A 27,833-nucleotide genomic window follows, 5' to 3' on the forward strand; every position below is an offset into this window, starting at 1 on the left:
AACTATGTAAGAGGGTTCCTTTTTCCCCGCATCCTCGCCAACACCTGTTGGTGGTGGTGTTGCTGATGATGGCTATTCTAACAGGGGTGAGGTGGAATCTTAGTGTGGTTTTAATTTGCATTTCCTTTATTGCCAGAGCTGGTGAGCACTTTTTCATGTGTTTTTTGACCATTTGAATTTCTTCTTTTGAGAAAATTCTGTTTAGTTCACTTGCCCATTTCTTTATTGGTTCATTAGTTTTGGGAGAATTTAGTTTTTTAAGTTCCCTATATATTCTGGATATCAGTCCTTTGTCTGATGTGTAGCTGGCAAATATTTTCTCCCACTCTGTGGGTATTCTCTTCAGTTTAGAGACCATTTCTTTTGTTGAGCAGAAGCTTTTTAGTTTTATGAGGTCCCATTTATCTATGCTTTCTCTTAGTTGCTGTGCTGCTGAGATTTCGTTGAGAAAGTTCTTACCTATACCTTCTAACTCCAGAGTATTTTCTACTCTTTCCTGTATCAACTTTAGAGTTTGTGGTCTGATATTAAGATCCTTGATCCATTTTGAGTTAATCTTGGTATAGGGTGATATACATGGATCTAGTTTCAGTTTTTTGCAGACTGCTAACCAGTTTTCCCAGCAGTTTTTGTTGAAGAGGCTGCTATTTCTCCATCATATATTTTAGCGCCATTGTCAAAGACAAGTTGGTTATAGTTGTGTGGCTTCATATCTGGGTCCTCTATTCTGTTCCACCGGTCTTCATGTCTGTTTTTGTGCCAGTACCATGCTGTTTTTATTGTTATTGCTTTGTAATATAGTTTGAAGTCAGGTATTGTGATACCTCCAGCATTGTTCTTTTGACTGAGTATTGCCTTGGCTATTCGTGGCTTCCTGTGTTTCCATATAAATTTCACGGTAGATTTTTCGATCTCTTTAATGAATGTCATTGGAATTTTGATGGGAATTGCATTAAACATGTAATTACTTTTGGGAGTATTGACATTTTTACTATGTTGAATTAAGTCCGTTAACATTAAGCGTTAGTACTGATAGGTATTTGGTGATTCCTGTCATTTAGTTGTCTTAGTTGTTTGAAGGTTTGATTGTGTGTACCTAAGTTGAGGTTACTCTCTACTGTCTTGCTTTTTCTTTTCCTGTGGTTTGGTGCTGCCTGTCTTTTCATGGTTAAGTTGGGTTTCACTTTCTGTGTATAGAATCCCATGAAAATCTTTTGTAGTGGTGGCTTTGTGGTCACATATTGTTTTAGTTTCTGCTTATCATGGAAGACTTTTGTTGCTCCATCTATTTTGAATGATAGTTTTGCAGGGTAGAGAATCCTAGGGTTGAAGTTATTTTCATTCAGTGCCCGGAAGATCTCACCCCACGCTCTTCTAGCTTTTAATGTTTCTGTGAGAAGTCTGCTGTGATTTTGATGGGTTTACCTTTGTATGTTACTTGTTTTTTCTCTCTTACAGCCTTCAATATTCTTTCCTTAGTTTCTGAACTTGTTGTTTTAATGATGATATGTCGTGGGGTAGTTCTATTTAGATCTGGTCTGTTTGGTGTCCTGGAGGCCTCTTGCATCTGTATGGGAATATCTTTCTCTAGATTTGGGAAATTTTCCGTTATTATTTTGTTAAATAGATTACGCATTCCCTTCGCTTGCACCTGTTCTCCTTCTTCGATGCCCATGATTCTCAAGTTTGGTCCTTTGATGGAGTCGGTGAGTTCTTGCATTTTCTTTTCACAGGTCTTGAGTTGTTTAATTAATAGTTCTTCGGGTTTTCCTTTAATTACCATTTCATCTTCAAGTTCTGAGATTCTGTCTTCTGTTTGTTCTATTCTGCTAGATTGGCCTTCCGTTTTGTTTTGCAGTTCTGTTTCGTTATTTTTTCTGAGGTTTTCCGTATCCTGGCTGGTTTCCTCTTTAATGTTGTCTCTTTTGTCCTGAGTTCATTTATCTGCTTATTCATCGTGTTCTCTCTTTCACTTTGGTGTTTATATAGTGCTTCTATTGTTTCCTTTATTTCTTCTTTTGCTTTTTCAAGTTCTCTATTTTTGTTTTCTTGGAATTTCTTGAGTGTCTCCTGTACATTTTGGTTGACCCTATCCAGTATCATCTCTATAAAATTCTCATTGTGTACCTGTAGTATGTTTCTTTTAAATCATTCTTGTGGCCTTCACTGGGTCCTTTGGCATAGTTTATCTTCATTTTATTGGAGTCTGGATCTGAGTTTCTGTTTTCTTCATTCCCTTCTGGTTCCTGTACTAATTTTTTGCTGTAGGGAAACTGGTTTCCCTGTTTGTTCTATCTTCCCGTCATTGTCTTTGGTGTTGTTATTGACCCTGTACTGTGTGTAATTAAGTATTTTCTAGCTTGTAATAATAACAATGGTAATATTTAGAATGGAAGGGTGAGCTAAGATGGAAAGCAAGAAGTTAAAGAAATGGGAAAAACAAGTACACAGACTGGAAGGAGAAAACAGTATCAGACAAGAAGGTTTCAAAGGTATAAACAGGGAGCTTTAGTGTACTAATCGACAGTAAGCTGAACAGACATTAGAGAGACAGAGAGAGGATTGAAAATCAAAAATAAAAAAAATAAAGAATAAAAATTAAAAAAAGTAAATGAAAGAAAAATCTATATATAAAAATGTATTAAAATAAAATGAAAAAATAGAAAATTAAAAAAACCCAAAAATCCAAAAAACCTCCAAGTTCAAATGGAATGAAGTTTCAGTCTTAATAATTTGGGTGTCCGTCTCAGTCTCCAATCCTGGAGATGGTGCCTCAGATGTTGTTCTGTAGTTGTCTCATCAAAGGGGACGCATAAAGTAGAACAAAACTACACACACACACACACACACACACACACACACACACACACACACACACAAAACCCCACGAAGTGTCCCAAGTTCAAATGCAATACAGTTTCAGTAAGTTTTTCAGCATGCAGGTGTAATTCAGTTGTTCTCTCATCAAAGGTAGGGAGACAAAGACAAAAAAGGAGTCTGGAGACAGGTCTGTGAATGGGTATCTGCAGCTGTGGCTTGCCTGCCCACTGCTGTCAGCCTGCTGTTGCTGGCAGTGTTATTTACGCAGATCTCTGGGGTAAGCTTAGCATTCACCTGGCCCCGCAGGAGTTGTTTGCTCAGAGTTCTCCTGTGTGGGAGCCTCTGCTACAAGCTTTCCCCTTTCCAAGCACACTGGGAAAAGTGACACTGCCCCCGCGTTGTCAGGTCTGTGTGTTTATTTACAGTTCATGTGGGAGGTGGGTCTTCCCCCCTCTACTGGGGAGTTTTCCTCCCACTGCCACTTTCACAAGCCTTCCTGCTCCTGATTACTGGGTGGTGCTGCTGCTCTTGCCAGCCGCTATGTTTGTTTACAGTTCACGTGGGAAGTGAGTCTTTCCCTCCTCTCCTGTGGAGTTTTCCTCCCTCCGCCACTCTCACCAGCTTTCCTGCTCCTGGTTGCTGGGCACGCCCCTGCTCCAGCCAGAGCCTCTCCTGCCCACCTGGCTTGTTTATTTACAGTCCCGGGAAGGATTCCCTTTCCGCAATCTTCAGCACTCAGGGCTCCCCACCCTCTTTCCCACGTGTCTTTATTGCTCTTATTGCTTATTACTCAGTTTCTCTTTTTTTCCCGGGTGGAGGTTGGTCTGTCCAGGGGGCTATGCTGCTCTGGCCCAGGCTTATCTGTGGGAGTACCGTGATACTGCGAAGCTCACCTGGTCCGCGTCTTCCCAAGCCGTCTGGGCGCTGGCGACTGGTGGCCCAGGGGCCCTCCTGGTTTCTCCTTTTAACGTGAAGTGGAGATTCTCTGTGCCGGCTGGAGGTGTGGAGGGGTCAAAGTTATGCCTCTTCTCAGTGATTATGCCTGCAAAGTGTGTCTCCAGCGTCTCTCCAAGATTTCACCATAGGAGGCTTGCTTTCTGCTTCCTTCCTCTAGCTGCCATCTTGGAATCTCTCCGAGGCATTGGGGATTAAACCCAGGGTTTTGCACTTACTAGGTGAGTGTTCTACCACCTGAGCCATTCCCCCAGTCCTTTTGTTTTTATTTTGTTTTTGAGACAGGGTCTTGCTAACTTTGCCTGGGCTGGCCTTGAACTTATGATTCTCACACCACCACCTTCTGAGTAGCTCGCAAGTTTAATTGCTATTTTAACAGTATTAATATAGTGGGCATTTAAGAGGTAATTGGATTATAAGAGCACTGCCTTCTGGATTTTAGAAGTGTTATTGATTTTTCAGTCTATTCAGCTTTTTACTCGTTCGGGTGGAGTGGTGACTTCTAAGTTCCTTACACATTTAACTGAAAGCTGAAAATTCAAATGAAAAGTAATTTCAATAATACTAGCTTTTCTAATTGACCATGTTTCCACTTTTGATATCTTTGAGTTACTGTTTTTTCATTTCGACCTCAAGAACTCCCATTAGCCTTTTTTTTTTTTGAAAGCATGTATAGCAGTAACAAATTTTCTCTGCTTTTGTATGTCTGAGGATGTTTTAATTTCTCATTCATTTTAGAAGGATATTTTTCCAGATATAGAATTCTTGTTGTCTATTATTTTCTTTCAACCCTCTGAATCTTTCAGTTTACTGCCTTGTAGTCTCTAATGTTTCTGATAAGAAAAGAATAGCTTATTGAGGTATTTACACTGAGATTCCATCTCACCCTAGTCAGAATGGCAATTATCAAGGGAAAAAAAAAAGCAACCATAAATACCGGTAAGGATGTAGGGGGAAAGGAACCCTCATACACTGTTGGTGGGAATATAAATAGGTACAACGATGAAGAAAATTATTAAGGAGGTTAAAAAAAAAAGTAAAATAGATCTACCCTATGTCCCTGCTATACTACTCTTAAGCATAACCCGAAAAAACATAAATCAATATATACAACTAATAGCTGCAAATCCATGTTCATTACAGCACTGTTCACAAGAGCCAACCTGTTAAAACAGCTTAGGTGCCCAATTACCAATGAGTGGATAAATAAAATGTTGTTAATCTACACATGCACTTTAAAGAAGAACAAAGTTACATACACATATACTTTAAAGAATACATTTTAAAGAAGAATAAAGAATAAAATTATTCTTCTTTAAAGAAGAACAAAATTATGTCATTTGTAGGAAAATGAATTGAAATTGAGATACTATGTTAAGCAAGATTTGCCAATCTTAAAAACCCAAATATCATATGTTTTCATTAATATGTGGAATGTAGACCTACAGTGACAATAACAAGGATAATAATAATAAAAATTCTAATTTCAATAATAATAATACTTATGTGTAAAGGGGGAACTGTCTGGGGATCAGTGGAAAGGAAGGGGGAGAGGGTACTGGGGGGATTTAAGAGGATCAAAACACTTCACAAATGTATATAAAGATAGCATAATAAAACCTGTTTGAAAAAGTGGGAGGAGGAAGGAGAGTTAAGGGAATATAATAGATGAGGTGAACTTGTTCTAAGTATACTGTGAGCATCTATGAATTATCACAATGAAATTTCATTGCAATATTAATGTGTGCTAATAGAAGATTTTAAAAGAAGTTAAGAGAGTATCTCTATGTTAAAGGTCAGACTGAGGTATAAACCAAAGGTCTATTCTGAGCTTGCATTTTCTATTGGACTCACCAGTGACTTTCTGAATTATTCCATGTATGTAATTGCTTTTGAATATCCTAATACTTAAAACACCCAGCTCCCAACAGCAGGAGAAGAGAAAAATGTAGGAGGAAAATAGGTACTGTTCTTATTAATTTCCTTAGAGACTCTACAACCAGTGGGAGTTGCAACACTGACAACCTGTGTTTGTGTCTGCACTACTATAATCCAAAACACTAATCTAGAAGCACAGTCCAGATTGCCAGTATATGGAAGACAAGGTTCTTATTGCCCACTTTGGCTTCTACAAGCTGTTTTAGGCTACCATGTGGATAGGGGGTTGGAAGATGGTTATCTAATAACACACTAGGCTGAAGTTGACCAAAATTAACCACAACTTACCAGTCAACCCTTCTGTTGGAAACTACAAGTCTTTGAGTGAATTTGTAAGTTCCACATTAGTTATTTCAGAAAGATTTTGCCATTTCAACTGTTGTCCAGGTGGAGAAACAGATTCCTGGTGCTCCCTACTCAGCCATCTTCTGTTTCCTCTCTATACCTTTTGATAAGCTAAATATATTTGGTATTGAGTTAAAAAGATTAAAAACTCTTCAAGATGGTAGTACTAGTAATGTAAATTATTTTAAATTACCCATGTTGCTTCAACACTATTTAAATAACACTAAGGTAATTTGATTCACTGATATAAAAATTTATATTATGTGATTTTTTTAATCTTTAGGAGGGCTTTAAAAAAAACAATATCAGTATGAAACTGTTTTTTACCTATTCTTCCTCAACAGTGAATGTGTTAGAGTTTTTATATTTAGTTCTTGACCAGATAAAGCACAGATACCTAATTGGTAGGTAATAGGATAAATTGTGACAAAAACTGACTGGTTCTGTTCTGTTTCATACATTAAAAGTAATGAAAGTTTTCACCTTCTATTTTATGACACAGAAATATTACAGAAGATATGCATTTCTAAAATGAACTAATATTTAAAGCAATACAAAGATGTGTTATTCAGGATTATAATGGTAAATTCCTTTGTACAATGAAAAACTAGCATTTAATTTTTATGATTAATATTAGATATATATCAGTGAATAAATCTATATAGGACCTCATAACATTTCTATAAGCTATGTGATGTCTCTAAAAAAAACAAGTAGAGTTTAGTGACAGAACTGAGAATAAAATCCAGGATAATTCATTCCACGGTGTGTAACCACAGTGGTTGCTCTATTATTGTTAATGAAGTTTGGAAAAAAAAGTCTTTGATCTTTTCAAAAAAACAAGTGAACATAATGAAGCTATAATGATTAATGAATTATTTTTATTTAATACTACTCTCTAAAGATAAAAATAGGAAGGCAAAGCATCAATTTGATCCATTACTTTACCAAGAAAAAAGATGCTATTAGAATAATGGTGAAATACTGGTTTATCAACAGTAACCCATAACAATAAAATTTTGTATTAATTTTTTATTTGGTATACTTATTATTGCCTGAATTTGTTTTGGAGACTGAGGATGTCAAAATGAATAAGCTTCTGTTCTTATGGACATTCTGCAAATTAGATAATATATATATATAATTAGTTACAATCATAGTATTAACATGCTCTGTAATAGAAGCATGTACAGAGGCCAAAGTGCATAGAAAAGGCAATGCTGTTGAAAGGAAGCACCAATCTCATCACAGCTATTATAAAAGTAATAATTTTAAGACATTGAGAAGTACAAAAAAAAAAGAACTTTTAGGGAAATATTTCACAGTTCCTTTTTCCATAGCTAATATAGACTACTATACATGTTGGAAAATTTATAAATAAAATCTGAGTTAAATCAGATTTAACTCAGTTAAGCCAGAAGAAGGTGCTACTATACTGTATATACATATTAATTTTCAAAGCTTTCAGGATAAGATAATGAATTTATTACTTAGGATCAGCACCTGCTGATTAATTTTTCTCTCATCCAGCTATTAGGCATTCAGTAATTATGAAGACACAGAGGGAGAGGACAAATTAACCCAGAAAAAAAATTCAGTAAGAAAAGTGATATTTTTATAAGGTATTTCTATTTTTATCCAATTATTATAATGTATTTCTTGATACGTCCATATTGAAAAAGCTGTCTGCATTTTGAAGAGTTACCTTAACAGTTATGAAGAATAATTTCTTCAGTTAAACTGTGGGATCCTTAAGGCAAGAACCATGTCTTACTTTTCTTTTTACCCTTAGAATCCCTAATGTTTAAAATAGGCCCTGACAAATGAATATATTATTATGTTTACTGAATTAAAATGTTATTACAAAAAGAATTAACAGAAGATGAAGTTTAATTCTTTCTTGAATACATTCTCTGTGTACCAGAAAGAGTTCCTTTTATGTTAACCCCTACTTAATATGATAGGAAGAAAAAAAGAATCAAATGTGACCCTTTACTACATATGTGTACGCAATATCAGTAAGTTTAAAAATATAGTATAAAACAAATCAACTTGAATTCCTTAAAGGCTAGCATTGACTTTAAATGTTATAATTTTATACACCACAATAAAAAGAACATAGTAACTAATGATTCATTCACATTCTACTTAATTGCGCTTCAATTGGCTGCCACTGATGGGATATAAACTTAATCCACGTAACAGAAAGAATCATTCAATACAATTAAATCGATAAATTTACTTTTATATTTTCATTGTACATGACATAAATGACTACAAATGATAACGAAATTGTAAAATTTATGCATATTTTTGGTTGCTCTGAGATTAACTATGTATTACTCAATGGTTATTAAAATCAACTGATTCTAAGTTAACATTTCTTTCTTAAGTGACATATATTGTCCTCATTTATGGTATTTTAATTTAGGAGTTGCTTAGATAGTAATAACTATGCCACCAGATTGAAGACAGATGTTAATAACTATGTTAACAAATGTATAATTTAAAATATGCTAATATTATTAATTTGATTGTTGATTTAAATATATAATGTTGCCACCAGAATATCAATATGAATCAAACATTTTTCATAGCCACATATCAATATGCCTATTTAAAAATTGGAATATAAGTTCCTGACTTGTGAGAACAAGTTGTTTTAATAAATTTTGCTATTTAATTTTATTAAACTAGAATTTGCCTAATATTAGTGAATATCAGTTGGTGATTATAAACAATTAGAAAAAAGAATAGCTTTAGATCTTCATCAACTGGACTTTTCTCTGTACTAGAATTGACAGCTTTCAGCCATGATGTAACACTCTCTAAAAGATTGACTATTATGTCAATAAATAAATAAATAAATAAATCAAAAAAGAAAACAAAGAGAGAGAATAAAATAGATTGAGAAAACAGGCCAAGATTTAGCTAGACAGGATAATAAGACTTTTCACTCTGGAAAAAAGGGTGAAGTTTTGTGGCTAAAACTTTTTGATCTGTCATTCTGTTGTATTGATCAGTGTCATTAACTTTCTTTGCAACATGCTGGTGACTTTCTTACCTAGACAGCATGCCCAGAGGTGTAACATTAAGTGATCCCATCAGCATTGCCAGGGCCATGCCTGGTGCTTCCCGTTCTATTACTTCTTTTGTGGCCTGTAATTAAAGATTAAATAGCAGACTGAGTGAATTTAGCCAAAAAAGAAGGAAGGCAGATTAGTAAATTTTACTTAAAGATAATCATAAAGCAGGCTTTTTATAACATACTTTGAAATTGCCCAAACACTTATATTTTTAAAAGCATCCAGAGTCACTTTTTCAGGATCACTGAATAAAAGCCAAGGCCAAAAAAATAAAAAATATGTATACACACACACACACACACACACACACACACACACACACAGAGAGAGAGAGAGAGAGAGAGAGAGAGAGAGAGAGAGAGAGAGAGAGAGAGAGAGAGAGAAAGAGAGAGAGAGAACATTAGCAGTCCTATCTTATTTCTTTCCTATAGTAGAAAAGTATTTGTTAGGTATCTCATCTTGTGTGATAACTTAAATTACCAAAGTAAAGCCTGACATTGCTATAAGTGAGATTGCTATAGTCTATTGCTATAGCTCAATAGGCTTTTGGAGGGTAAGAAAGCTAGGTGTTTTTCTTTGCCTGTTACTTTTTCTTGGTGATGCTGGTGATTGAACCCAGGGCTTTGTGCATGATAGGCAAACTCTTGATCACTGAGCTACATCCCCAGTCCGCCTGTTATTCTTGAAATAATTAGTCCCTGAAAAGCTGAGATCATCTTATATCCCTCCTAGCTCCATGATTTTATAGCATGATTATAAGGGACAAGAAGTCAATTTCCCCCATGTTCTTGCTATAAGCAAAACTACATTTACTGTCTTTAATGTAAATCATCTGATTTTTTTAAAAAAAAGAATGAAATGATATGCTTTAGATATAGCTAGAATATCTAGAATATGTACATATATATACATATACACATATATTCATTAGTATATATACTAATGAAGGAGACAGGAAATTTTCATTTTTTAATGATCAGTCAAACTAGTTATACAGGCATACCTTTGGAGATATCAGGTTTGGTTCTAGAACACCACAGTAAAGCATATGAATTTTTTAGTTTCCTAGTGCATAGAAAGGTATGTTTACACTATCCTGTGGTCTATTAAGTGTGCAATAGTATTGTGTCTAAAAGTTAAAAAAATAAAAATTTTTTTTGCTAAAATATTCTGATGTTCATCTGAACCTTCACTGAATCATAATTGTTTTGCTGGTGGAGGGTCTTGATGTTGATGGCTGCTAACTGACCAACACATATAAAAATAATGAAAACTTTGGAATATTGTGAGAATTGCCAAAATGTGACATAGAGACATGAAGTGAATATATGTTGGAAAAATTTAATTGATGGATTTGCTCGACACAGGCATGCTACAAACTTTACTTTGTGAAATGAAATAAATTGAAGCTCCATAAAATGACTTAAGATTGTATATTGTACTATAATAGTCAAGATAAATTTTAGGCTTAAGTTCTCTATTTCCATATATGAAGCAAATAACAATAATTAGAATATAGGAAAAAGCTTGCAAAATAAAATATGCTAGTAAATAAGAGAAAAAGCAAAGAAAATACAAAGTAAATTATGGAGAAATGAAAGGAAAGGTGATTGAATTATATTTCATTAGAAGTAGAGTTATAGACCTAAATAAGATTACAGTTCTGGCAAATTATTTTTTTTTTCTTAGCAAAAGTTAAAATGCACCAAGCTTGCATTAAATACTAATTACTAATTGATGTTATAACTTTTAGGATACATAGAAATTGTTAGTTAATCCCTTATAATTATGTAGAATACAGGATCACCATAATTGATGTAATCTACTGGCTCAGTGACTCCAAAAAATACAGTATTTAATAATGGCAAAACTTTTTAAAGGACAATAAATGAAGAACACTTCTCAATAAAGCCTGCTTTAAACAGAGGGGACCAGCAGAAATCAGAAAAGGCAATCTTAAATTCTTAAGTCTCAAAGTGAGTTACTACATTTAAGTTCACAGCTAAAAAATGTTAAGCTAGCATTTATCTTAATCTTATTCCTTATTTCCTATCTGTTATGATTTTGAGGACTGCTTAGAAGAAACATTTTATCTGTGTTTTAAATTGTTGTATTAAGGTTTACAACTTTTCCTTAGGGAACTTAAAAATTTAAAGCCCTAAAAATCAAGCAAAGGAATGTTATTGAGTATAATATTAATGAAGCTCTTTGGGTAGAATTACCACTTCATTATCTGCTTGAAAAGGTCATTTGTATAAGCAATGGTTGACATTTAATGAGTTTGAAATTGGCTATTGTTTGGATGTAGTTTGTCTCTGAAAGAGTCACATGCTGGAAGCTTGGATCCTAGTAATTTAAAGAGGTGGGGGACCTTTAAGATATGGGACCTAATCATCAAGGACATTGCCCTCAAAAGGCTTTTTTGCTTGTTTGTTTCAGTTCTGCTGGGGTCTGAACTCAGGGATTCATGCTTGTTCAGCAGGTGTTCTATCACTTGAGTCATATTCCTATCCTTTTTTGCTTTAGTTATTTATCCAATAGGTCTTGAGTTTTTGTCTGGATTGGCCTTGGACTGTGATCTTCCTACTTCTGCCTCCTACTAGCTGGGATTACAGGCACCACCACTCCTGGTTTATCGGTTGAGTTGGGGTCTTGCTAACTTTTTGCCTGGGCTGGCCTTTTTGCCTGCAATCCTTCCAATCTACAGTTCCAGAGTAGCTAGTATTACAGGTGATCACTCCCAGCCCCACTCAGAAGGTTTTAATGCTGGTCTCCTGGAATTGGTTCCTGAAAGAATGAGTTCTAAAGAGAGTGAGCCTGACTTTTGAATCACTGGCCTTCTGTCTTGCCATACTGTACACCACTTTTGCACATTGCTATTTCCTTTTCTACTCCTCTGCTATGTTGTGATGCAACCACAGAAGCCCGCACTAAAGGCTGAACAAACAGAGCCACTGAATCTTGGACTTTTGTCCTCTAAAAGTATGAAGTAAATAAATTTCTTTTCTTTTATAATAACCCAACTCAGGAATTTTCTTACAGCAACAGAAAAAATAATGAAGAAACTCACTTAAAGATGATGTACCCTGAAGTAGTGTAGCACATTTTGTTTAAGGTAAAATAGAGAAATGCCAACATATAGCTGAGAGGAAGTATTTCATTTAAAATAGATAGTTCAAGGTACAATATTTATTCACTTAAGCAACAAATATTTATTAGGTGTGCTTTATGTACTATGTAGTATTTTAGGTACTGATGGTGCAGTGGTGAATAAAATAAACTTTAAAAATGCATGCTCATTGTCAGCCAGTACATGAAAAACTTCATGAACAAATAACATGAAACTTGCAAGAAATATATTCAGTTCATTAATATTTCTAGATACTCTAAAATATACCATGGATTTTTGCCAAACCATCGAAGAAAGGTCTACCTGAAGTGCCTCATTTCACTTTTCACATAATTGCTTTATTGGACTTTGCTCCTGTGGTATGCAATTGGATACAATCAAATTGTTCAGTGAAATTCTTGTTGTATTTGAGGTCATTGTTCACATTGTAATACTGTGATCTTAAGGGGGACCTATGAGAAATTTCCTCTCAACTGCTATAACTAGAAATGGATACTCTTCTGTACTGCTAGGTTTTTTTTTTTTAATTATGATGCTGTGGATCAAGTAAACCCTGAGAACAGAGACAAATTTGTGTGCACCTTTCAGTATGAATAGTGAACATGAACTAGTTTCCTCCTATTTTTCACTTTTGTCCTTTAAAAATTCTGTTGTGTTTATGTATTTAGGTAAGCCATTTAAAATAATTTCAGGGTATAAAATACATAAATGTTTGTATTGATGAATGTATATATTCTTTACATCTTTTTCTAAACATACTTCAGGAAGGAAATGAATTCTTTCTTAAGCTGCACTACAGAATTTGGACCTATATACATAGATCTTCTATATTTTAGAACATAAAAGAAAAACACAGATTGTGTTGACGCCATTGAAAGGCACTGGTGCTGATAGTGGAGAGTTGGTAGGACTTGAGAGCAGAATGTTAGATTCTCTATGGGACCAGACACAATTCGGCCTTTCAAATAGCATATTCCTAAGTAAAGCACAATCTTTGTTACATCTTTATCAATATCCATTTTCCACAAAACATTTGAACTTTCTACTTATTTTTCTTTTCTTTTCTTCTTATGCATCTGGTGTAGCACAGAGATAACCACCTGTGAAGTCAGACAATGCTATCACATGGATAATGTCCATGAGAATAAGGGCTGGATCTGTTACAGTACCTAGTGCTGTGTTCAATACGTAGTATGCACTTGATAAATATTAGTTTAATGAATAAATGAATAAATACACGAATCTACTGGATTTGAAACCTGGCGTTAGTACTTAGTTGCTTTGTGAATTAGAAAATATTTAACTTCTCTGAGTTTCAATGTACTTATAAACAGAATATAGACAATAATGAAACATATCTCTATCTTTAAGGGGGTTATGAGAAATACATGATTTAAGCAAAATGTCCAGTATTATAGTAGATATTCAAGACAAGTCATTTTTTCCCTATGCTTCTATTTTCCATCTCAGCTTCTAATCTTGCAGTTTTGTCCATTATCAACTAGGTAACAAGAATAAGAGGAAAATCCACAAATACCTAGAAACAACAGTTGAGAAGCAAAGATGAAGAAATAGATAATGGAGAGCAAGAACCCAAATGTAAGCGCATTGGTAAGTTCAGGGCAGGAAGCAGTATACTGAAATCCTGTGGTCTACATTAGGGAGTAAGCAGTCAGATGAGGCATGGACTGAAAAGATACATAAAAGGGCAAGAGCTGAATGTAAGTATCTATATGCAATAAATGGAGAAGCACAATTAGAAAGCAAAAAGCAAGAAAATAAAAGTTCATTTAGATTAAAACGAGAGAAAAATAGCAAGCTATCAGAAAATATAAACAGAAGAATAATTTTAAGATAACATTAACACTTTCAATCATATGTGTTAACACAACATAGATAAAGGTTGTTTGTACCTAATTAATGTATAGATAACTATTCAGTATCAGTGGCAAAAGTATGCATTGAAAGGATGCCATTGAAATATTTTTCTAAATTAAGTTCTATTTCCCACTTTTGTTTATTTATTTATTTTGGAGTAGAGTTTGAATTCAGGGCAACATTCTAGTACTTGACCCATGTCCCCAGCTCACTACTTTCTTAATTACTCATTATTAATCTGATTTTCTTTTTTTGGTGAAAGACAGGAAAATTAATCTTCCTACTTCAGATACCAGTTGGGATTTTTTTTAGGGGGGCAGGGGAGACTAGTAAAGTTCAAAATAATGAGGTTTAGGATGGATCTGCTACTGTCTTTAAAATATTTATCATATATATATATTTTTTTTTTGGCAGAACTGGGGTTTGAACTCAGGGCCTCATAGTTGCTAGGTAACTTGACTCACTACGCCAAACCAGTTTTGTGTTGGGTTTTTTCAAGATAGGGTCTTGCAAGCTATTTGCCCAGGCTGGCTTTAAACCACAATCCTCCTGATCTCTTCCTCCCAAGTAGCTAGCAAGTGTCATGAGCCACTGGCGCTGGGCTTAAATATTTTTTCACTATAAATGTTTCAACTGTACATGAAAGAAAAATCACATAACTGTGATCTCTTAATTTTATCCTTATGTGATCTCATAATTTTATCCTTGACACTTTGAAGATAACATTAATGTCAGAAAGATCCTTCAAAGATTAAAAGTGTCATAAACAATGATTCCAGAGCCAAGAAATGTTGTTGATAAAATTCATTTCCATTTTTTTAACTCCATAGGAAAAATGACATTTAAAAAGTTATTGCTAACAGGAAATGATGTTCAAATACTTATAGAACACACACAAATTAGATTTAGCAAATCTAAATGTGCATAATTTCTTATATGCATGGTGACTCACTATGAAAAATCATTAGTATACTGTTTTTACTTATTTATATAGACATAACTTTTATTAAAAGAGTGGAAGAATTTGTAAATTATGCTCACATGCTTGTTATCCAATTAAGTGGATTTAACAAAATTTCCTTCCAAAAATTACTAAACTGCTGTCTGTTGATTAAATAAAATTAAAATAAAATTAAACAGTGAAGACTATTTCTGAACCACTAGCAAATGGATACTAGTATGTTTGTTATACTGTGAAGGTGACATATGATTAGAGGAGTGGTGCTCAAAATTTAGCATTCATCAGAGTCTTCTATAGGGCCTGGTGTGGTAGTGCATGTCTGTAATTACAGCTACATGGGAGGTATAGATAGGATTGTGGTCTGAGGTTGACAAAGTGAAACCTTTTCTAAAAATGGGTGGAGGGGGGTATGGCTCTGAGGTAGAGCACTTGCCTAGTAAACACAAGGCCCTTAGTAAACCTAGTACTGCCTCTCCCAAAACAGAACAAAGCAACCCAAAACAAACAAATGAAAAAAACAAAGAATCTTGAGCCTCACTCTCATATATATTGACTCATAATGTCTGGATAGAATCTCAAAAATCTGCATTTCTAGCCATGTTCCAGGTGATGCTTATGATGCTGATCTGAGGGCCACATTTTTGAAAAATACTCTTCTAATGGAATGAATGAAGTAGATTATGTATAATTCTTAGTATAATCCTCATGATCACCTTACATTCTACTTTGTAGATTGATATAAATGTGAAAATCCATCACCAGAGCCAAATATAGAGCTACTAAGGAGAACAACTAGGTAAAAATAGGCAGTTTAATGCCAGCCAGTCATATATTCCTGACTTTCTCATTGCGGCACTATTCACAATAGCCAAGTTATGGAAACAGCCAAGATGCCCCAGCACTGACGAATGGATTAAGAAAATGTGGTATCTATACACAATGGAATTTTATGCAGCCATGAAGAAGTACGAAATGTTATCATTTGCCGGTAAATGGATGGAATTGGAGAACATCATTCTGAGTGAGGTTAGCCTGGCCCAAAAGACCAAAAATCGTATGTTCTCCCTCATATGTGGACATTAGATCAAGGGCAAACGCAACAAGGGAACTGGACTTTGAGCACATGATAAAAGCGAGAGCACACAAGGGAGGGGTGAGGATAGGTAAAACACCTAAAAAACTAGCTAGCATTTGTTGCCCTTAACGCAGAGAAACTAAAGCAGATACCTTAAAAGCAACTGAGGCCAATAGGAAAAGGGGAACAGGTACTAGAGAAAAGGTTAGATCAAAAAGAATTAACCTAGCAGGTAACACACATGCACAGGAAATCAATGTGTGTCAACTCCCTGTGTAGCTATCTTTATCTCAACTAGCAAAAACACTTGTTCCTTCCTATTATTGCTTATACTCTCTCTTCAACAAAATTAGAGATAAGGGCAAAATAGTTTCTGCTGGGTATTGAGGGGGTGGGAGGGAAAGGGAGGGGGTGGAGTGGGTGGTAAGGGTGGGGGTCCTGGCAGGGGGGAGAAATGACCCAAGCGTTGTATGCACATATGAATAATAAAACAACAAAAAAATTTTATTAGACGTGGTCTATAAATTTTTCAAAGTTATTCTTAGTTTTTTTTTCCTGATATTACAGAGGAGCTCTTTTCACATTACATTTTCTAGCAGGTTGTTACTATTTAAGTAGTAATATTAGTATATATATTTTTGTCAAAAAAATACTCTTATATTCAGCCACCATGCTGGACTCTCATTGATTCAAACACTTACAAATGACTCACTTTTGTTTCTCCTGTAAGAATTTCATCTACAAATAAAGATGATTTGCTTTCTTCTAATATTTAAATGTCTTTTTTCTTTTTCTTAACTTACTATGTTGCTTAGAGACTTTCTAGAACAAACAATAGTAGTATAGTGACTGTCTTTCTTTTATTTCCAAATTTAATAAGAATTCATCCAGTACTTCAGCTTTATTATATTTGTTGGGTTTTTGATGAATACTTTTGTCTTGTTTACAATTTTTTTTCAATTATAATTCACTATGCATTTTTATCAGGAAGATGCCTTTTTTCATATTATCAAGATGATAATATCATATAATTTTCAATCATATGCCTAATAATTATGCAAATGGAATTAAAGGATGTCTAAAAATTATTGTCCAGGAATTCTTAAAATAAATCTTAATTGAGAAAAGGTACACATAAAAAAGTTAATGCTGTGTCAGACTTGCAAACATTATTTGAAGTTTCTACTATGATACGGTTTTCTGCAGGCTCCAAAGAAATTCTGTCTCCTAGTCAAATAGTTGGGAATAACTTTCACACACATACACACACTTCTGAGACTGTTGCTTTATAACATTTCATATTCACACATGATTAGGCCTACAGTGTCCTTTTCATCTTTATTTCACTTTGTTATCAAGGGTATTTTTCCCTTTCCTTGTAGAGATAAAGCTGGAATTTTGTAAAATAAGATACAATTTAAACAACAGAAATTATTTGTCCTTTAAAGTTTAGACTGAATTTACTCATGATCCTCCCATACCTTTTTCTTTCCACTTTTTCTCCTGTCTTTTCCAAATATTCTACAATAGCTAATTTATTAATTGACAGATGCTAGAGATTCAATACAGAAGTATTGAAACTTATTTTTACTTTAACTTGAAGACATATTTAATCCATAATTTCAGAACATAATACTGGCTGATCTAGAAATGTTCTAACACTTACTTGATTTAGAATTATCAACTGTTTAACCTGTACAGGGTAAAAATGAACTCCATTATACATCAATAGCAAAAAATCCCATTTTTGAAATTTGTGTTTTGATTTTGAAGGCAGGGTCTCACTTTGTAGCTCAGGCTTCCCTGGAACTGGCTATGAAGCCAAAGATGGCCTTGAACTTGTGATCATTCCGATTCTTCTTCCTGAGTGCTGGGATTACAGGCATGTACCACCACGCTGTGTTTTTTTTAAAACCAAAGAAAGCCATTAGCAAAGAACAGTTGTATGTTTCAACCCTTATAAGGACTTACATATTACACTGAATTCTCTTTATCTTACTTTTATCAAATGGCACTGTTTAATGAAAGGCCATTAGCCTAAAAGACCTTTCCATCAGTATTAGTGTTGATTGGTTATAGAGGATGCTTGCCAGAGATGATTAATAAAAAGCAGTGTTATATGTGATTGCATTTTGGATAAAAGAACACAGTTACAGGATGAAAGAATATAGGAAGTATATGAATATACAAATGGGTACCTGAGGTTTGGAATAACACAGTAATATCTTCAAAGAAAAAACTTTAAAATGCTAGGTCTTCATGCTAAGTAATAAGGATGAATCCTTATCTCACATATACAAAACTTAACTCAAAAGGGACAAAGAACTTACATACAAAAGCTAAAACTATAAAACTCTTTAGTTTGATTCTTAAATAGTTTAATTTGATTGCTTAAAATGTAAAACAGAACTGCCATATAACTCAGAACTTCTACTCTTAAGTATATAACCAATGTAACTGAAGACAAAAACTTGGATACTTGTATCCCAGTGTTCATTGCAGCATTATTACCAATAAATGAAAAGTGGAAATAAACTAAGGTTCCCTCAAGAGATAAACAAATTATGGTATATATAAACAATAAATATTATTCATCTACAAATGAATGATGTTCTGATATATGCTGGAACATGAGTAAACTAAGAAGTAATTACACAGTGAGCCAGGTACAAAAAGAGAAATACATGATTCTGCTTGCATCAAATATCTGTAACAGGGAATTTTATGGAGCTAGAAAGATTAGAGGTTATCAGGGTCATAGTTGCATATTATGAATGTAATTAATGCTAATGAAGTATACACTTAAAAACAGCCAAAACAGCAAGCTTTTGTGTTATTATTATGTAGAACATATATTACAAAAAATTAAAAATTCATGTATGATTCCCTAAATCATTGAATTGTGCATTTTTAAATGGATGAATTGTATGCTATGGGAATTACATTGCAATAAAGCTGTTAAAACAAGTATCTGATTGATATGTCATGGAAAACCTTAAAATGACTTAAAAAGTACTCTCGAAATGATAAAAAGATTGACATTAATGGTATATATTAAGAGCTGGAATAAAACCTTCTTTAAAATTTCCAGTGCAAAGATGAAATTGTCCTGAATAATATATTAATTTCTATGTGGCTTTAAATTTATATTTTAAATTAGTGAATTAAGATTTTACTATTTTATCTAAATCTGTAAAAGTAGATATGTTTAAGATGGATGATACCCCCATTTTGGATATTCTCATTGGGAAAATAGATGTTCCATGTTATAGTTGGCATCATCTTTCATTAAAACTTATACAGTAACAGTTTACAGAAAGAAAAAGGCAAATACTATTTCTCCCATTTTCCCATGACTCAGAATAAAACGGTCGAGAGCTTGGAAGTAGTGCTGAGTACTTGGACTGATTGATGGCTGGAGGGTATTAAGCTATTCCTGCATTGACTACATATTTAGGCCACAATGATTTACAATGACTTGGTGGGCCATATAATTCTTTAAATTTAATACTTATGTTTGAATTTAGGGACTAAGTCTTTGCATTAGGTAATTCAGTTTAATCTTTCTCACTTTTTTGATTTGTTATAAGGTAGTATCAAAACAACTTAAAAATCTTTTCAGCTGTTGCCAGGTCTGGTGGCTCAAGTCTGTAATCCTAGCTATTTGGGAAGCTAAGACTGGGTGGGTCATGGTTTTGAGGCCAGCCAGCCAAAAAAAAAGTTCACAAAAACCTATCTCACCAACCTGGGCATGGTAGCATATGCCTGTCATCCCAGCTATTCGGGAGGCTAAAACTGTGAGGATCAGTTACAGCCAGCCCTGGCAAAAAAGTTCCCAAGACCCTATCTTAACCAATGTTTGGGTGCGGTGGTTCATGCCTGTCTTTTCAGCTAAGGTAGGAAGAGTAAAATAGGAAGACAGCAGTCCAGGATTGAACTGGGCAAAAAGTAATACCCTATGTCAAAAATAACCAGAGCAAAAAGGGTTGGAAGTATGGCTCAAGCAGTAGACTTGATATTTTTGAATCTCTGTGGAAGTCTACTGGGCATCCTTTATTATGTTTTCCTTTTTTCCTTCAAATAAAAGTCACAACTGAGATCAGAAAAGGAATCCACATTTCTTCCTAAAAATTAAGAAAAATCAAATGTTGGGGTTATGCATTTTGTTTTCAAAATGTAAAGTTTTCCAAATAAATCACATAATGATTACCCTTACTTGATTTTAAAATGAGTATAATAAAAGAGTTAATTAAAAGCATAAAATTTAGAATTCACAAAAATTTGGACTAAATGATCCTGAAATAAAAAACAAATAACTAAATATGAAAATACGCCTATAGTCCTTATTTTGTGGAGGAAAGTCCCTTGGGCAATTATAAGGCTTTCCTGTAATTAATGCAAACAGCACTTATTATGTAAGTACAAAACATAAACTCCCACCTATGTGTACATCTTTTATATGATGCTATTGCCAGGTGACTATAGGGAACCTTCTCATTCAATCTTTATTCGCTTTAGTGATGCATGCTCAAAGATAACAACTGTGAACTCATTTAATCCTACTACAGACACTTGCCTTTTTATTCATACACATAGAATTTTTTAACTTCATTTTCTTTTCCTCCCAATTTTCTTTACACACACACACACACACACACACACACACACACACACACACACAAAACCCTCTATCTCTTCCTCATTTTTCTTTTCTGAATTGAAATCATGTAATCCTTACTAAATACACAAATATTGAAACCTGAAACAACAAAAGAGGAAGATAGATGTTTTAAGTGAAAATTAAAAAAAAAATCAGTGCTATTAACTTTTAGACTGTCACCAAGTACCCCTTCGGATTCTCCATGAAATTTTTTTATCAATTTATTCCTTTTCAAGTAATGACATCTGTTTTCCCACAAGTTCAAAATTAAAGATATATTTGGAAGTTATTTTGAATTCAACTTCATTTGCTATCATTGAATTCTATGTTTTTCTTTATTATATATTTGTATTTCAGTAACACACACAGGTTTTGAAAGTTGGCTTAGATGTTAACCTCTGCAAACCTCCATACTCAGTTAGAAATATGTCCCTTTATAATTATTATTTGCACTGCCCTCACATAAGTTCTCAGCAACTTTTAACTCAGCTCTTCCAATGACCTTCTAATTGGTGTTAAAAGTTTACTCTCATTGAACCCACTCTCTATTCTGCCAAAGTATTTTTTCCCCTTAAAATTCAAGTCTAACTATGCCCTTTCCTTGTTTAGCATCTTTTAAAAAATCTCATTTCTTATGAAAAAAAGTCAAAATGCATGATATATGACACAGATACCCTCTGTCATCTGAATCTACCTATCTCTCCAGAATCTCTCTGGTCACTTTTCTCTCAAAGTCCAGTTGAAAGTCAAAGTGACTTACTAGTCAACTTATAGGTCCACCACTGTGCTTTTGCAATAGAATGGATTAATGAACATATGTAAAGAATGAACTACGGTCGGATAATGAGAATTTACAAGTAACTGCACTAAAAGATAAATCAATTTTACAAATATAATGTTGAACAGAAAGAACCCAGACTTAAAATGTTACATACTACATGATCCCATTTATTTAAAGATTGGTAAAATATAAAACTAATCTACAATGCTAAGGTCAGACTGGTAGTTACTTGTTAAACTAAGTTCTTCAGGTAGACTTCATTTTTGTCCCTAATATATCACATATACCTTATCACAAAATCAATTATCATTTTATATTTTATTTATTTTTCTTTCTCAGCAATAATATAACTTTATTAAAATTATAACTTTTTACCTATATATTCCCAATCCTCAGCTGTGTGGCAGTTAAAGGTACTCAGTAATATTATGTAAAGGAAGGTTTCTCAATTTTTCATTGTTCCAGAAAATTTTTTGTTTCAAAACAAGTACTGTGCATTGTAGGATGCTTAGTAGCATCTCTGGTCAATAGCGCCCCTGTAACTATGAAAACCAAAATGTCTCCAGGCATTGCCAAATGTCCCTTGTGGACCAACATTGCCTCTGGTTGAGAAACACTTATACACATATATGTTACTATGGAATATATACAAGCTAAGTGTTAATTCATTTATCAAAAACTTTTGGGCTCCGAAATGAATTGCATGTTAAAGGTGACTATGAAATAGGCTATCTTGAACACTGGGGAGGAAATTGAGCTCTACATGCTAGAAAAAGTTTATGAAATGCTTTCAATGCCTAGTAATCAAATATAATTCACATTAACAGCATGTAGACTAGTATTTCTTTTGGAATTCCTATGCAGAAAAATGAGCGTGGCAAGCAAATTAGTTTGTGTTCATAAGATTATGTATTTGGAAACTTAAAAATGGTTGCTAATAGCAGTTATACATATTTAATATCCTAATTATAATTGTTTCCCAAGGTTTATATCTACAAATAGATGAGTAGTTCTAAATTATTGAGATTCAACACATTTCCATCTGTAAACTATTTAACAGTGACAATTCCACAAGAAAAGGATAATTAGAAAATAAAATGCCTCATAATGGGGGAAAGTCTCACAAAGAACAAAACGTGCTTATTAGAAAAAAATGTGTATTTTACTAACTTCATGCCTTAGATTCAGTATGTGTTTTTGAGCTTGACTTCTGTCCTTTTAAGAGTATGAGTTATAAAACAATTGAGTACTATTATGTTAATGGAATATGAAAAAAAGAACTTCATTTCTATTTATGTGTCAGAATGATTTGGCTAAAATATAAACCTGACCCAGCCAAAATTATTTCTTGACAAGCATTCCTGAAACTCCTCTTTGTGATTAGAACCAGTATTCTTTACTAGAATACTGAGCCAAAAGAAAACAGATAGTTTAAACCTAGAAAAATACAAGACAAGTATTTCAGTTCAATATTAATCTTTAATATACTAATGAAAATATACAGGGTTTTACCTACCAAATTCATGAGATAATGGGCATGAAATCTCATAAACTGGTAGTAAAAATAAATAAATTTGGACATATAAAAGGGCAATCTGACAATATGCATTATGAGACTTCACAGTTTTCAGTCGATAGTTATTCTACTTTAAGGAAATACTTCTGAAGTGATCATCAGACGTGTATATAGCAATTTATAAGGGGAATGTGATAGGAAATAAGAAAGACCTAAACGTTTAATACAGTGAAATTAAAGTATCCAGAGTTTGTTTATATTCTGCAGTGAGTGACAAATCCCAATTTTCTGCAGAACAGTTATTAAATGGAGGAAAGCTACATTATGTGAAAAGGCAGGAGAGGTTAAGAGCAAGGGGTCTGGAGTTATGACTACCTAGTTCAAAGTCTAGTTCTACTATAACATTGTCTTGATTTTTTTGTGTCTTCTGACTTGTAATTTTCTATATCTATCTACTATCTACTATCTATCACTATATCTATCTACTTGTAATTTTTTTTTGTTAATTCTGCTACATTTAATGTTGGAGAGCTCTATCCTGGAGTTTTTACTGCTTAGAAAATTTCCCTAGTCATGAAGTCCTGTTACTGATTTAAGAAGATAGTATGTTCAGTACTTTTTTCACCCTCTGCTGCCAAGCACTTCTGGCACTTCAATGGTTTTTACTAATCCATCAACAGCTAAAGTGAATGCTACAAACTGTAGCTAAGTAGAATACACATTCATCCTTCTCCTTCTGACTACTTTGGTCATCACTTATAACATCTCATAACTATAGTTTTCAAAAGTTTGAATTGGAGCTTTTCAGGTCCATTTTGGGGGCAAAGGAAGTTTTCTGAAATTTCCATGATAGCCAGCTTTTTAAATCCAAAAACTTGAACCACATTCCCTGTACATGAACATGCTTGCTTGTTTTCGTTTCCTCATTGCCTCCTTCTCCAGTAGTTACAAGCATCTGCCCATTTATTTTTTATTGTTCTAATATTCAAGAACTGCTGACTTAAAAAATGCAGATGTTGAAGGAATAATAGTATCTTGTGCTTTAATACTTCATGGCAGGATTGTACTAAAAGTAAATGAATCAAACAATTATGTAAATCATAAAAACTAAAAATGAACCAAAGTGAAAAGGATAACTTCCAGGCAGTATCCTTCTATTGTAACCTGTTATTTACGGGAATACTTAGTGCCTTCTTCTAAACAGATGTAAAACTTTTTCCAAATTATTATTCCTCAGTCCAGCCTGCCAAGAACTCATGTAACTGATATAAGTAACTCTTCCTAGGTATATTGGAAGGTATGTGTGATCTCAGAATACACAGGGAACATAGATATGACATGACAACTGGTAATGGTGGATTCATTTACATTGTTTACACTTCTATGACCAGGCTTTAAGGGAAGGTCAGTTTAAAAAAAAAAAACAAGTAGTGTCTTCCTACCTGTCTCCAAATACAATGCACTTCAGTTTTATTTTTGCTCAGAAATACAGTCAAGCAAAGTTTGTTTCCAAGTGAAAGCTGTGTAAGCATTTTTATTTCAAATAAAATATATTTGTATTATTTGTCATTCATATTATCCATCTGTACCACATACTTTCTGTATCTGGCAGTCTAATAGAAATATAACTGTTTTGTTCTAGACAAAAAACAAAAAACAAAGTCTAGTTCTATTTTTATCAGTTTTGTGATCTAGATTAATATGTTTAGTTATAAATTCATTTTAGTAACTATGGTATCATTTGGGGTGATATTACTAAGAAACCTATATATATATAATATTTCCAATTGTGCAAATTCATCAATTAATCCTAGATAATAATTGTAGGTTATCTATTTACTTCATTTTACTTTTCCATATTTTCTAGACTCTGTTTTTGGCAAAACCACATATTACTTTTATATTAAAATTAGAAGTTAAACATTATTATTAAAAAGATAACAGCTAAAAACAATATTCTCAATTTGTAAGTATAAAATATTATAAGAAATTTAAAAAGAATTCTAAGAGAAATATAAAAAGTTTGGTATTGGCTTGTATTTTATAAACATCCAAATACCTAATTAGTGAACTTTTAAATTATTGAATTTGATGTTCATGAAATTAAACACTGCTAAATATAAACAAAGGAGCTTTGCATCAAATAGTTTCACTATTTGAGGCAATTTACTATCACTCAACAATATGTTTCTTACCAACCTGACTTATTCCATAGTTTTTCACAGCAGCAAGAAAAGATTTTATAATAGGAAGGAAAATAGGAAAGGGATTAGAGAATACAGAGACTGCTAATTAGTGCCTGTGATTGTTACTGTCTGTACTGAAAACTAAAGAATGAAACTATCTCCACAAAACGTACGTGGAAAGAAGCTACAGCTATAACCACATCCTTTGCAAGACCCTAACTATGATTGAATTTTATTCAGTAGAGAGGCAGGAAAAAAAAAGATGATTTGTTTGTCAGAGGGTAGTTATAAAGAATCTCCTATTTGTAAGAAAATTTATAGGCTTTTAAAAAATTATTAATTACAGACTTGAAGCCTAATAAGGATGAGATAGATATTATACCTTCTTAGATTAACTTTTTAAAAAAATTTTTATTAGCATATATTAATTGTAAAAGGGAGTTCATTGTAATATTTCCATACATGCACATAATGTACTTTGATCAAATTCAGATCAACTTTCACACAAATGAAGTACATTACACAACTGTATTTTCAGTTTCTTTGCAATAAAAATAGAATATCAGATCATAAGAAAAAATGTATGCTATTACTCAAATGAATTTAATAAAATGTTACTCTCATGCTTTCCTTTATCCTAGTTCTTTACATATCTGCATAATCTTTTTCAAATTAATTCATAATTATTAAGAAAACAAGCTAAATCTAGATGTAAATTTTAATTTAGTACTTTTCTCGACATGGGAATATTGAATGAACTTCCCATTGCTGTGGCATTAAAACAAACAACTTTACTAGGACAATCAGGAGAGGGAAGAAAAGCAGGTTACTAAAACTTATCTTACATGCAGCTTTAAAGGAATCAATGTGAGACAGTAATAAGAATGAAAGCTAACTGTTCTCACATTTGAGTTTACACCAATATGGAAGGGACAAATAAGTCCTAAATTCAGATGGCTAGTTCATAATAAAAGCTAACATTTCTGAGCCTCCTGAGCCTCAGGAATTCAAATGGGTTTTCAGATAGAAACACATGGAAGTTCATGGAGGGTGATATACTGAAGAGTACATAGAAGCTCCATGCTACTTTTATCTGCCTCACCAAATGTATCTTTTTCTTTTTTCTTTTCCTTTTCTTTCTCCTATTTTTCCCTTTCTTTTTCCTCTCCCCTTGCCTCTCCTTCTCTCTGTTTCTTTCCTTTTGTACCAGGGTTTCAACTCAGGCCTTTGTGCTTACTAGGCAGTTGCTGTACCACTTGAGCCATACCTCCAACTCAAGTGAGTTTTAATTGATAGGATAAATGAAATTCCTGAACACTGTCAATATTAACTGGTGCAGGGAGGGTGAATGAAGAGGGTGAAGGAGGGTAATGTACTTTATATGCTTGTATGAAAATAGAACAATGAAACCTGTTGAAATAGTTTTTAAGTAGGGGGAGGGGCATGAAGTTGAATGACGGTGAGGGTAAATCTAACCAAGGTATGTTTAAAGCATACATGGAAATGTCACAATGAAACCCCCTGTACAACTAACAGATAGTAATAAAAATGTTAAAAAAATTAAGTACAACTGGAAAAAATATTGACTGGTACAAGAATGTATCTCAAGGTGAAAAATTTCTCACTGTGCTTGCAATTACATTTAATAACAACTTCTACACTAGTTGTATATTTAATTCTAATCATTCTCTATTCTTGCACTATACATCTAATGTCTTAGCTTAGGTAACAATAGAATCTTTACTCTGTCACTAAATGCACTAGACTTTAAAATTAAAGAGACTTTAACTGGTATTTAAGTTATTGCCACTATCCTACAGTTGTGATGAAGTTTTAATATGTAAAACATTTTTATTCTTCAATCACTAATACTTAGTGATGCATATAATTCTTTATATGTAACAACTCTGACTTTGGACATTTTCCTACAAGAATTAAAAGAACAAAATTTTGGGGATGATACTAGAATGGCCTTATTACTTGTGTTAGATACTCCTAGCAGACTACATGGTGTACAGCAGCATTGTGAAACAGGTTTGGAAAGAATTATTGTATGTACTGAATTAACTTCACTCTTACACATATAGAATATTAGGTTATGTACTACACTTGGAAGAACTGAGAAGACAGTTACTCAAATAACTTTATGTGTTTGATAGTTTACTGAGGAACCTCAGTTGAGAAATGGTAGATAGAGTATGCTAATATCACCCCCAAATTGAACAAATGAGTGAAAAACATCATTGAAAGTCTTTTTTCCTATATCCATTATTATTTTAAGTACTCCACTTTTAAAATTCTTGAAGACAAGGACTAATTCTTTCTAACTTTTAAATTCCTGTAGGGCCTGTAGGTCTTCTATATTCAAAACCTGCCTTTCAAATGCCTCTTTCTGCTCTTTAAATGTCCCATGACTTCATTTCAAAGACATGTTATCATTGTGTCCTAAAGTTGACATCAAAATAAAAGCTTAACCTTCTTTAGAATCATTTTTACTATCTCT

The 27,833-nt window shown here is 33.4% G+C and overlaps 1 protein-coding gene across 18 annotated transcripts in view; it reads right to left on the minus strand.

Moving 5' to 3' along the window:
* Positions 1–27,833, minus strand: part of Gphn (gephyrin) — a 571,921-nt gene that overhangs the window by 229,321 nt on the left and 314,767 nt on the right. For 17 of the 18 annotated variants that reach the window (XM_074067764.1, XM_074067753.1, XM_074067755.1 and 14 more), the window contains one exon: positions 9,122–9,216. The exons of the other annotated variant lie outside the window; for it this stretch is intronic. In XM_074067764.1, coding sequence (XP_073923865.1) covers positions 9,122–9,216 — 95 coding nt within the window. The remainder of the gene's footprint in view (positions 1–9,121; positions 9,217–27,833) is intronic. 18 annotated transcript variants of the gene reach the window in all.

This window comes from Castor canadensis, chromosome 3, assembly GCF_047511655.1.
Source record: "Castor canadensis chromosome 3, mCasCan1.hap1v2, whole genome shotgun sequence".
In the NCBI taxonomy this organism is placed as follows: domain Eukaryota; kingdom Metazoa; phylum Chordata; class Mammalia; order Rodentia; family Castoridae; genus Castor; species Castor canadensis.